Source organism: Silene latifolia, chromosome Y (genome assembly GCF_048544455.1).
Source record: "Silene latifolia isolate original U9 population chromosome Y, ASM4854445v1, whole genome shotgun sequence".
Taxonomy (NCBI): Eukaryota; Viridiplantae; Streptophyta; class Magnoliopsida; order Caryophyllales; family Caryophyllaceae; genus Silene; species Silene latifolia.
In genome coordinates, this window is record NC_133538.1 from 445,018,456 (window position 1) to 445,031,546 (window position 13,091).

Below are 13,091 nucleotides of genomic sequence, written 5' to 3' on the forward strand. Positions count from 1 at the left end.
TTGATTCACTGCCAATTGAAATCAATTTATTTCCTCTCTCTTTCTCTGACATTACCAAAAAAGAAGGCTGCTTGTGCCATTTTTCTCTAATTTGTGGATTTTTTTTTTGGAAGAGGACCGAACCTGGAATTGCTCGGATACAACTTATGTTGGGAAAACTCAAAAGAAAATACTTCTGCTTGCTTAACATTAAATGAAAAATAGATGCCTTTAAATAGGCTTACAAGTAAACTAACCTCAACCTAAAAATAAGCAACAAAGATAGTGGTCTTACCCACTAAAATCTGAACTACCCTAAATTATAGAACATGTGTTTATTGACTCATTAACCAACTACACCTAAAATTATGGTACTACTAACAAATAACAAAACATAACCTTTCCTAACTTTGGAGCACTACATTTAACATAGTGAACATGGTTTTACGCAGAGAATGGTGGTGTAAGATGAATACTTATAGCTTTAAGGTGAAATCTTGTGCCATGATTTTTGCTGGTAATTAAGGGCCATTAATCCATTATGTGATGATTTGTAACGGCTGAATCAAGTAATCTTGTGTGTGAAGCTAAAATCTCTTGCCCAAACTTTCCTAACATAAGTGTGTACACTGTTAATCTCATTCAAATTGGCCAAATTTTTTTATTTTTTGCTCAATAAGCATGGAAATAAATGAGGGGATTTGGTTTTCACAAAGTCAAATGCAAAATTATGGGAGCTAATTATCTCGTGATTTCTTTTGAAAGAAACATCCATCCATTATGTATGTCAAACGAATCAAGCTAGGGCGTCGGGTGTGTGTTATTTACTGGAGTTCCATTTTTTTTTTTTTTTGGCAGCATGAAGTAAAGGGATTCTACATTTCTATGGCCTGGCGTGCAAGACCATGAGCAATTCTATTTAAACCTCTAGGTAAAAAACTAAAACATAAACAATGAAAGCATGAAGTAGAACTAGTGATATCATCCAGGATCCCTTTGATAAGATGATGTGTGCGCTCAATTCCTGCAATTTGATAAACGAGTTGGAGGTAATCCGTGGCCACTTCCAAATGTAGCATTCCACGATCACGTGCCCAATCCAAAACCCTCCTGATACCCATCGCCTCTGCTTGGATATTCCCTCCCATATCAAATGCCACCCATCCAATCGCCGCCTCATACGTTCTATACCAACTCGCATCCACCTTCACCCTTATAGTTTGACAAGTACCAGATTTACCAATAACATAGAAATGATGGCAGTTACGAATCCAAGTATGGCAATCCTCAACATTTCCAAAAGTTAAATTGGTACCATCATCTTTCCCCTCCCCACGTACCTGATTAGCACGAATAGCTATACTAACCAAATGCGAGCAGTTTTCAAAGAACAATCGAGGGTATAATTTTGTACCTCTAAAAATAATATTATTGCGCAAAACCCATATATTCCGTAGCGTAGCAAGAAACTGTAGGATCCGCTGCTCACTTTCCTCCAGCTTTTCAAAATATAAAATCCAAGTAATTATCCACTCTCCAATACTCAGATGTGAAACCCAATTTGTATTGAGTCCTAATTGAGAACCTGCCCAAATCCGGGAAACAACACAACAATCTCTAAACAAATGTTCCAAGGATTCGATCTCCTGCCTATTCATGTAACAAAGATGACAAGAGTGATCGGTTAGGAGATTCCTTTTGAGAAATTCTTTCCCTACAGGAAGCGAACCAGTTAAGATTTTCCATACTAAGACCTTCCACATCTGAGGATCAGGAAGCTGCCATAACCTAGACTTGCAGAATTTCCTACCAAAATCACTTATTCTCATCCGATCTTTGCTTGACCCTTTCCGTTCCATAAATCGACTAAACAGAATCCCGTAACCACTCTTAACGTGTATGAACCACAACTAGTATGGATCCAATGGACTTCATCTCTTCTTCTAGACCTACATGAAGGAATAGCAAGGATTCTTTCTGCACACTCATCCTTAAACAGAAGCTTAAACATATCCTCTTTCCAGCCCTCCTCATTTAGTCTAAGGTCCTTCACTTTCAAATCCTTCAAATAACTAAACTCCGGATCCAAGAAATCATCTTTAGGATCCGGACTGGTTCCGTTAACCCATTTTGAATCCCAGACACTTAACTCTGATGCAATCCCAGGCTTCCACCCAATATTTTCAAGAATAAGGTTAAGGCCATATTTAACACTTCTCAAACCCCGTGACATACTACCACTATTTTTTATCCATGCATCATCATATAAACCATTAATCCCGAATAATTTCTCACGGAACACCCCACAGAAAGAGAGATTCTTGCATTGAAACCAGTCCCCACGCATGCTTTGCAAGTAGAGCCTGATTTAGACACTCTATATTACGGATTCCAAGACCACCTTCTCTTTTTGGCAAACTAAGAAAATTTTTACTACACCAATGAATAGTCTTACCCGATCTACATCCCGCCCACAAAAAATGTGACAAAAGCGAATTTATCTTATTTGCCACACTTATCAGTATCATGAATACCGATAGAAAGAAATTAGATAAATTTGATAGGACAGACGAAATCAGAGTAAGCCTTCCTGCTGGTGATAGAAAAATTCCATTCCACGATAAAACCCGTTTAGTAACATTTCCGAGTATGCCTTTAAACAATTCTTTCTTAGACCCTTGTAATTCTGTCGGGATGCCAAGATACTTCCCAATACCTTTATTCTGCCTAATCTTTAGAACTCGAAGACATTTCCTTGCCCTTCCCAATCGCGTACTTGGACTAAAAAGAACACCCGATTTTCCTTCATTCAGAAGTTGCCCTGACGCATTACAATACTTCTCAAGCAAACGTTTTAAATGAAGAGCTGAATTTCCTTTATCCCGAAGAAGGAAAACCGAGTCATCGGCAAAGAAAAGATGTGTCATCGGAGTTACTCCTCTACACAGCCTAATTCCTTGAATCTGACCCATCCGTTGAGCATGCTGAACATTACAAGATAGGACCTCCATGCATAAAATAAATAAGAACGGTGACAAGGGGTCCCCTTGTCGTAAACCACAGCGCTGCTGAAATGGTTGAAGTGGAGAACCATTAAACAAAAGCTCATAGGTAACTGTACTTACACAACTCATAATCAGATTCACCAATCTTTCCGGGAAACCAAACTGACATAAAACCGCTTGAAGAAAGTCCCACTTAACTCGATCATACGCCTTGCTCATATCTGCCTTAAAAGCATACCTCCCATATTTTCCTTTCTTGTGGGAGTTTATACCATGAATAGCTTCGTTAGCCAGTAGAATATTATCACTAATATGTCTACTTGGAATGAAAGCATTTTGGTGATCTCCCACTAGATAACCTATGACTTTTTCCAACCGGTTTGTAACACACTTCGTAATGATCCGCATAAAGACATTACATAAGCTGATTGGACGATAATCCTTAACTCCTTCTGCGTTATCACACTTTGGGATGAGAGTGATAAAGGTCCTGTTTATCCCTTTTAAAACCAAACCCGAATTTAAGATAGACAATGCCGCTTTGGTGAAATCCTTTTTAATCAGGAACCAACATTTTTGATAAAAAACAGCTGGGATGCCATCCGGACCCGGTGATTTTAAGGCCCCCATTTGAAAGACCGCAGTCCTAACTTCTTTTGCAGTAAACGGTTTGCATAAGAGATCGAATCATCATCTACAACCCTGTTAGTAAGGTGTCCCATAATTGTTGGATTAACGTAAAATCGTTGAACCGATATTTTTTCCAAATACGTACTACCAAGGTTACAAAAATTACCGGAGTGAATGAAATCAAGTTAAAAAAATCTCCTACAAAGTCAAAAATTGACACGGTGACGTACCAAATTTTACATGGCATTCTTTTAAACTGCTTATGAACTTTCAAGTCAGGATGAAAGGAGGCAAGACAAAAATTACATGGGTACTTTTCATACGACAAGTTAAGTACTCATTGACGACTGCCAAGTCATTCAAAAATTCAGACGGGTACTCCTACGATAAGTTAAGTGCTCGTTGACTTCCAAGTCAAACAAAATTCACACGGGTACTCCTACGATAAGTTAAGTGCTCGTGGACTTCCAAGTCAAATAAAAAAAGGGTCGAGACCTCACCACATCAAAACACCAAAACGGTGCACGTGACAAGGTCTCGAGGTGGGCAATTTATAGGCATGGAAATTTTATTAAAGTGCCGAAAATAAAATAAAATAAATTATTTTAAGTTAATATCAAATCTTAGCTTAATTTAATTATATTTGTCCCATTTAAAAGAATCCGGATTGATCCATATTGCAAATTGGGTTATTTGGGCTCTAAAGCAAAGCAAATGGTCAATTGGGCCCAAAAGAGAAATTAAGCTCACAAACAAAGCCCAAACTTCAAGTTCATTTATCAAGGGAGAAATCTCTATAAATAAAAGACTTCCCCGCCATTTCAATGGGAGAAAAAATCACTTTACAAGAGAAAGAAATCACTTGTGAAAGTTAGAGAAAGAAAGGCATCAAAAGCTCTCAACTTCTCTCTACAAACCTCATCAATCAAATTAAAGCATCGAAGAGAGATTCAAGTCAATGCGACCCTCTCAAGAAGCTCAAATCAAACTCAAACAAAATTCAAGTATCAAAGAAGAGATTCAAGTCAACACGACCCTCTCAGGAAGCTAAAGTCAAGCAAGCGAGCCTCGAATATCGTTGATTCTTACCTTTAATATTGTTGTAGAATCAGTGGATAAAATAGAGGTTGCATACATAACTTTCTGATATTATATAAACTCATTTGTCTATCTGTTTTGTATTACAGTTTTATTGCAATACAAAATTTGTTGTTACACATATGTGATTTCAAATTTGGTCAAGGTTGTAGTCGGATTAGGATCGAGGCTCTTAATCATACGGGCCCACCTAGGTTGAGTCGGGTTAGCTCTCGCGTACACGCAGTCTCCCTACCAACATCATGAAAGGTCTAACTACTCCTAAGCCTCTCGATCTTATAGGAGAAGTTGAATAGATAGATATTCATGCAAGGTTGTCAATCAAGCATTTCATCAAACATAACATGTGCACTAGTTGAAACCAATATAATTATTCCATTTTGATAGACTCAACAAACATATATTAACCCTTTAATCATCCCCTTAATCCCTCACTAACCCAAGCAAGATCACTACTCATTAATCATGGCAAGAAAGATGTAAACAATAATAAACAAATAATCAAAACAAAGCATGATGGAATAGAACAATTAAGAACAAAGGATTAAAGAGAGATAAGAAGAGTACCAACTTAGAATGTAAAGATGAACATAAATAAAGAAGTATCCTTGCATAAAGATGAAAACTTGTCACACAGTCTTCAAATACATACCTAAGAAATCCAAGATGTAAAGTATTGAAGAGCAAACTGAAAAACAATTATTGAAAGATTAATGTGCTTTGTGGAAAGATTAAAGAGTAATCTAATCTAAGAGGGCTTAATCTAATCTAAGAGAGCTTAGCCTCCTCTAAGAGGACTTAGTTTTCTTCTTATTACAAGAGGGGTATATATAGTGTGTACAAGATTAGGGTTAAATAGAGGATTTATTGAAGTGTTGGCCCAATTGTCATTTTGTAATGGCTCCCTTGTCGTCCTCGTTGCCCTATAACTTGTTTGGGGTTAGCATCCAAATCATCCCAAATCTTGCTTTATTGATCTAAGGGTCCTTATGCCTTGTCTCCTCTTCCTTGCCAATCATCAAGTGAGTCATTTGCCTTCATTTAGGTCCAAAATCATGCTAAAACCACTCCAACTAGTTCCTTTCCTACAAATGACCATAAAAGGGAGGGAATAACAAATAGGAAACAAATGACTATGGAAATGACAATAATTAGATAGATTGGCATGCAAATTGAGGTTGGTTAAGGGGTTAAATGTGCATAAATAATGACAATATCAGTCCTATGCACAACTGGCAGTAGCACACCTCCATGTTATGCACAACACAACTGGTCATTAATACTCATCTCAAAAAATTAACAATATTTTAGCAGCATTAATAATAGTAATGATAATATATGACATTCAGTAAACTATATGACAGAATTAGTAACAACACACGACAAAATGGAGTAACGATGCTCAAACCACAACCAACGTACATCCTTATCGTAAGTTCATCGACCATTGGAGCCAGTCAATCGACTTATGGCTCAGACGCCCCTGCTCTTATTTTGTTGCATTTCCGTTCTACAACAGTATACAATGAAAACAAGTTATAGTTGAGTAGGTTATTCCTATCTTTTTAGCAAAATCCGCGACAACGAGTCAAGCAAAGGCTAGAACTGTTCTTCTATGAAATCACCACCTAAAACATACGGTATTCGCAATTAACAACAATCTATACGGTCATAGAAACAAACGATCAAAACAACTCCCTGCCCTAGGTCATGGATTACACGAACCAACCCCGTAGTTGCCCCAGTCAGTTTGTTATTCTGTTTAGGGCAATTCCCTATCAATGATATGTAAACAATTGATAAACACAAAATAAGTAATCAATCCTCATAATCCCACCACTCTAGGTTAAGTCATGGGCTAGGGTTTCAAATACAATTCTCGCTACAATCCGACCACAGCTAATACGATAAACCTTTAGATAAACGGATCTAATAACTTAAATGAATGAGCGAATTCGTAAGACGGAACAACGAGTAAAGCGCCGCCTTCTCCTCTCTTTCTCTCTCGGTTTATGTGAGTTATGTGAGTGTGTGTGTTTGGAGACCGGAAAAAGTGTATTATGATGATGGGGGTTGGGTATATATAGGTTTAGGGTTAAAATTACAAATCCACGACTATATGCGTCCAAACTCACTGACTGAAAACTAGTCGATTGACTAAGCCAACTGGTCGATCGACTTATTCGCCTTGCCAAGATCACCCAACTTACAGTCTAGTCGATCGACATTAAACCTGGCAAAAGCAACCCGACCCAAAAAGACTGACCCGAGACCCGAAGTGACCGAACTACATCATCTGAATGTTACCCGAAAACCCGAATTGACCCGACCCCACCCAAATATGACCCGAGCTTTCTTGACCCGTAATGACCCGACCCGAAATTGATCCGATCCGAAACCACCAAACCCGAAAATAACCCGACAAAATATTACTCTAATTGAACAGAAAAGACTTGAAATAACTTTTTCTCTCTTATTCGTTGACCCGAAAATGACCCGACCCGCTTGAACCGAAACAGACCCGACCAACAAATCCGAAACAGACCCGACCAATAAACCCGAAACAGACCTGAAACCTAAAATGACCCGTCTCGACCCGAATTAACCCGAAATCAATGAAAGACCTGAACTGACCCGACCCGAATTGGCACGGCCCGAATTGGTCAGTCGACTTATCTAAACTCTAATCATGCGCCAACCTTCACTTTAGTCAATAACTCAGAATATACCACGTATAAATAAGATTATAGACGATTACTTCCGAGCTAATAACTTATCAAAATGACGGGTATTACGGTCTTTCCTCCTTAAAAGAATTTCGTCTCGAAATTCGCACGCAACTACCACTTGACACACCATGACATAAACACATTATTAACACGTAAACTTAATAAAACTCATATAAGCTCGGTGTGTCACATGCCATCCCTCTAAAAACAATGTTACGTCCCCATAACCTAACTCATACCTGCTTAAACAAGTGCGGATACTTCTCTTTCATTACATCCTTAGCTTCCCACGTCGCTTCCTCGACATTAGAAGATTGGAAAAGAAATCTTGGATAGGAAGGTGCGCAAAACGAGAAATTGGGAGATACTGTTAATCGACTTATCTAACCTCTAACCATACGCCAACCTTCAGTTTAGTCAATAACTCAGAATATTCCACGTATAAATAAGGTTATAGACAATTACTTCCGAGCTAATAACTTATCGAAATGACGGGTATTACAGTCTTTCCTCCTTAAAAGAACTTCGTCCTGAAGTTCGCACGCAATTACCACTTGACACACCATGACATAAACACATTATAAACACGTAAACTTCATAATACTCTTATTAAAACTCATATAAGCTCGGTGTGTCATAATTACACCCCATCACTCGAATGCTCATTGAGCTTGAAGAGTGGTTATTGCACATGCTCCTTCATATCATGTGCTAACTTTTCACTTTGTGAGTTATTGGAGGCTGTCGGAATAGACACATATTATTAGATACAATAATGCATTGCTCCTATTAGAATAAAGGGTAATGTTATAAAATAATGGGTTTCATAGAGTGTAAACTCACAAATTTATTTTAAGATCTATAATTAGGTCATGATTTTATGAGTATCAATCCTCTTCATTAGCTTTTCTCTCTATTTCCTTTCAATACAACAATATAAATCGTTAGTTTCTTTCATTCTTAGAAAACAGTTGACCGTTAGATCATTCTCGAACAAGATTTGAATCGTTGAGAGGAAATGAAAAGGGATATAAAATGAAGAGGATTCAAACTGTGATTTTATTGATTAAAAAGTGTGGTTTAATATCAAGACACTTTCTTAGTAGTTTCTTATAAGCTAAAATATCAACTCTGGGATATAAAATGAAGAGGATTCAAACTGTCCCTCCGTCCCGGTCAATTGTTATCCTTTTCATTTGGGGCACTATTCATAAAGGAAGAGAATCCTTAAAATAATATTTCCAATGTCTGTAGTCATGAGGGATCTTATTTGGTTCGTAATGAGTATGTTAAGAATATCAGAATTTTATAATTTTCAAACATATATAAGTAAAGATATTTACGAAATGAAATGAGTATCGACAAACGTGCAAAAGGCAAATGACAACAATTGACCGAGATAAAGGGAGTAGCATTGACACTTATTATGGGTTCTTTAAGTCAGTCGAAAGATTAGTATCAGACTCAAGGATTGATTTAGAGTAACACAATAACAATCTAACATCAGCAAACATATTCTAACATTTTTTTTGACAGAGTGAAAAAGAGAAAGCTTATATTATAGCTGAAGAGTTTAGGATTTTAAGTAGTTTAAAGAGGGAGGGGGTGAATTAGGTACTATTTTAAAATTTTCAACTTAATCTTTATTGCTTAAAAGTAAGTTGATCAACAATATGAGAAACAAATGGATACATCAAATAAATTGAGTAATTAGAAATGTATCACGTTGTTAAAGGAGATTGCTAAAATCTAGAAGCAACAGTTGTTCTAACTGTTACTTATTTGTCTTAGCAAATGAAGTAAAGGCTACAGACAGAAAGTAACATTACTCAGGACTGTTGCTAACTAAAAGCGTAAATGAAGAACAAGTAAATTAGTTGCAGCGGGATTTAAAGTAACGAAAGATCAACACAACGATTTTCTAATTGGCTCGGCCAACGCTCTAAGGGCCTACGTCCAATCTTATTTTTATTGATTAGTTAAGTGATCTACTCCGACTACTTAAAACCCTTACAATAAAAAGGACCAACAACCTACTCTGGTTGCGACAAGAGTTCAAAGACTACTCCGTCTAAGAACTCGACACTCTAACTAGAATGTTTACAAGATCAAGTTTCCTCAATCTAATTCTTAAAAAGAATTGAGATGGACAATTTATTAGATCAAATGATTCTGGATGAGAGAGTACAATACTTAAAGCAACAGTAGTAAGGATTGTGACACTTGAAGACTTAGAAGATTTTTGCAAATGAATGAAATGCTTTGAGTTCTTTAAAAACGGTTTTGCAAAACACTTTGATATTCTCAGAAAAAGTCTTTATTTGTGAATGAAGGGAAGTGTTCCTTTTATAGAGGAGGGGTTCAAGAGGGAGTAAACTAGGGTTTACAAGTCAAAGTTTTTGGTATGTGACAAAAGCATTAACCTTCCCATGTATGCACAAAAATGAGCACCCTTTTAAAAAGCAAAAGGAAGAAAAGAGGATTTGTAATTATCCTTAAATGGCTGATAGTTTTTCAGAAACAAAGAGGAAAAACAATCATAAGAGGACAATTCTTGAGATAGAAATAGAAAAGGCCAAACTTTGTTTTACTAAAAACCAAGGGTATGTTTTAGCACATTTGAGGAAAACTTTCGAAGTGGAAGTTAGCATATCCTTTTCCAAAAAACCACCTTTCATTATTTCAAAGATAGGCTGAAAACCGTCTTTCAAATCAAAGGCAAGAAGATGCCATTTTGATTATAAAAAAAGAATTTTGAAATTGAAAGATTTATTGAAGTGTTACAGACCAAAGTGACAGTCTAGGTTACTGTAGCGAGTATAACAATGTTTCCATTGCATGTACTCTACTCCTTTACCTTTATAAAAGTTGACACAATTACAACACAAGTCTTGGGCAGCATTCTATCAACCAATCTTGACTTTGGCATTGATTAATTCTTGCTTAAGGAAGTTGCATTATTCCTGAAATGGTACACTTAGTAACACGATTAAATTGGGCATGCCATCATCAACAAATAGGTCCTAACAAATTCACCCTTTGATGATGACAAGCCCCATAAAATTAATGTTCCCATTGAGTTCCCCCTTAAGTGGTCATTCTAAGATAAGTCATGAGGGTAGAAATAAGAGCAATGTAGACTTATGAAACAAACAAATCCTAGAACAAGATTACTAAAATATTTATTTCACCAACATAGCAAGAGTTTAATCAATAAGAAAGTTAGAAGAACATGAATTTTCCCTTTTCCCCATCTTGACATCATCAAAAAGGCAAGAGACTAGCCCCAGACACAGAATAAACATGCATGAAACGTCACATGAAAGACAACCATAGTTGCATCATAATAACAAGGTCAACACAAAGCAAAGGTTTAAACATGAGTTCAAACACAAAGCTCAACAAGGCTAAACCATAGTTTAATTAGTACACCACTGAATGATAATGAGAAAGGGACAAGATGTGTAAGGTAAAATATAAGTTTGAGCATGGGCAAATTTAGAGCGCGGAAGTTTGGTCATCGTTTTTGAAGATAATGAAGAGGATTGCAACATGGTTGAGGTTTGACAATGAAGGCCTGAGTTACAGTCATCTATATTGTTGCATTGAACTTTGTACATATTTGAAACCACCAAGGTATGAACCAATATAAGTTCTGAACATGTGATGAAGGAACATCAACTTCTTATATTTTGCGCACTTCTCAACATGTGATGAAGGAACATCAACTTCTTATATCTTGATTTGAGTTCATGAATATTCTTGACAAATCTGATCTTGAGCTTTTAGCATAGCAACAGTGGCATATACTGTGACTTTCCTTTCTATTTCTCCCAACTTTTTGCATTACTTATTTTTTCAAGAAATTCGCCCTCAATTACTTGTACCTCTTTTCCAATAAATACACCGAATCGGACATTCCTCATATTATCTTTCCATTTTTTTTCATATTTCCAACCACCTTGTCAACCATATCTTCATTTTTAGGTACAAATGTAGTTGTTTGGTTCTTTGTATCACATAGACCTTTGCAACATAAGTGTATTGAATGTAATAGGGTGGGGTCTTTGGGTATTGAAAATGAAGGATTTTGAGCGATTTGAGGAGCAAGGGACATCCATTTGAAGTTGGTTGAAAGGGTTGGTTTTAGGGTTCATTCGAGAGGAGAGGTGTCATAATTCAATAGGATAGGTACTATTAAACACAAGATTAGACGTGTGATTGAGTGATTATTAAGCATACACATGGTTTATCGATAACGGACATAGCACGGAATGAATAAACTAGAGTAAAGGATAGCAAACCCGTTCTAGTCAATCATAAAGAGATTAGTTTGATTCACATAAAAGTTACAAGCAATTAATTAAACCAATTTGTAACCTAAGTTATTCAAATTGTTTTCTTGCAAGGGGTTTAGTAAATATATCGACAATTTGATCTTCGGTGTAATACCCCGTAATTTGATAAGTATTTATAAGAATAATTTATGTAATTCGAATAATTAATTAAAAGGCATTTATATTAATAATTGCAAAAAAGATGATAATTAATAATAAAATAATGGATCAGTCGGAAAGACGAGTTAGGCCGAGTATTTAGAGTATAATAATAATAATAATAATAATAATAATAATAATAATAATAATAATAATAATAATAATAATAATAATAATAATAATAATAATAATTATTATTATTATTATTATTATTAAGATTATTAAGATTATTAAGATTATTATTATTATTATTATTATTATTATTATAATAATAATAATAATAATAATAATAATAATTATTATTATTATTATTATTATTATAATAAATAATAATAATAATAATAATAATAATAATAAATAATAATAATAATAATAATAATAATAATAAATAATAATAAAAATAATAATAATAATAATAAAAATAATAATAATAATAATAATAATAACGATAAAAATAATAATAAAAATAATAATAATAATTGTATTTGTATACTATTATTATATAATATGATACATAGTTTCCTAATACCGGTCTATAAGACCAACCTTGTCACTATAAATAGATGGTATGACCAAATTAGAGACCTTATTCACTCATAAAATTCATAATCTCACAATATAGAGAGAGAGAGAGAGAGAGAGAGAGAGAGGGAGATCTGAAAGGAACATAGAGGAATTAGTTTTATTATCGTCGCAAGGTAAGACTGTCTTATAATTTAATGTATTTATTTTATAACCTTTATAACTCGCTTTCTAGACCACTGTAAGATTTTTCGTGACCGTGACCATGACCATGGACCACCAGAGAGTGACTAGGACCCTTCGTTGACCGTTTTTGACCGCCGTAGTGGTGGTTTGAGGCGGGTTTTTGAGGCTACATGGTGAGGGTTATGCGGGTTTCAAACAGGGGACTTCGACCCTAATACGAACCCTTATTTGGACCGAATTAATCTGGTCATGGTGAGGTTAAGACCAGGGGAATAAGTCGACCCCGTGGTGGTGATGTGGTTGCGTGTGGTGGCTAATAGCACCACCTTTGCGATGGTTGTGACTTGAATCGCGAAACAGGGGACGAGTGGTGTTTGTTGTTGCTGTCGGCGTTGGGTTGTTGTCGTGTGTTATCGTGGTAGGTGGTGGGACCACCATGGGTCAAG

General features: G+C 35.8%; 1 protein-coding gene across 1 annotated transcript; it reads right to left on the minus strand.

Annotated features, from left to right (window-relative positions):
• Positions 1-854: 854 nt before the first annotated feature.
• On the minus strand, positions 855-1,808 carry LOC141632727 (uncharacterized). Its single transcript, XM_074445244.1, has one exon. It carries the CDS (start codon positions 1,806-1,808, stop codon positions 855-857), a length of 954 nt encoding a protein of 317 aa, XP_074301345.1.
• Between the last annotated feature and the right edge of the window lie 11,283 nt (positions 1,809-13,091).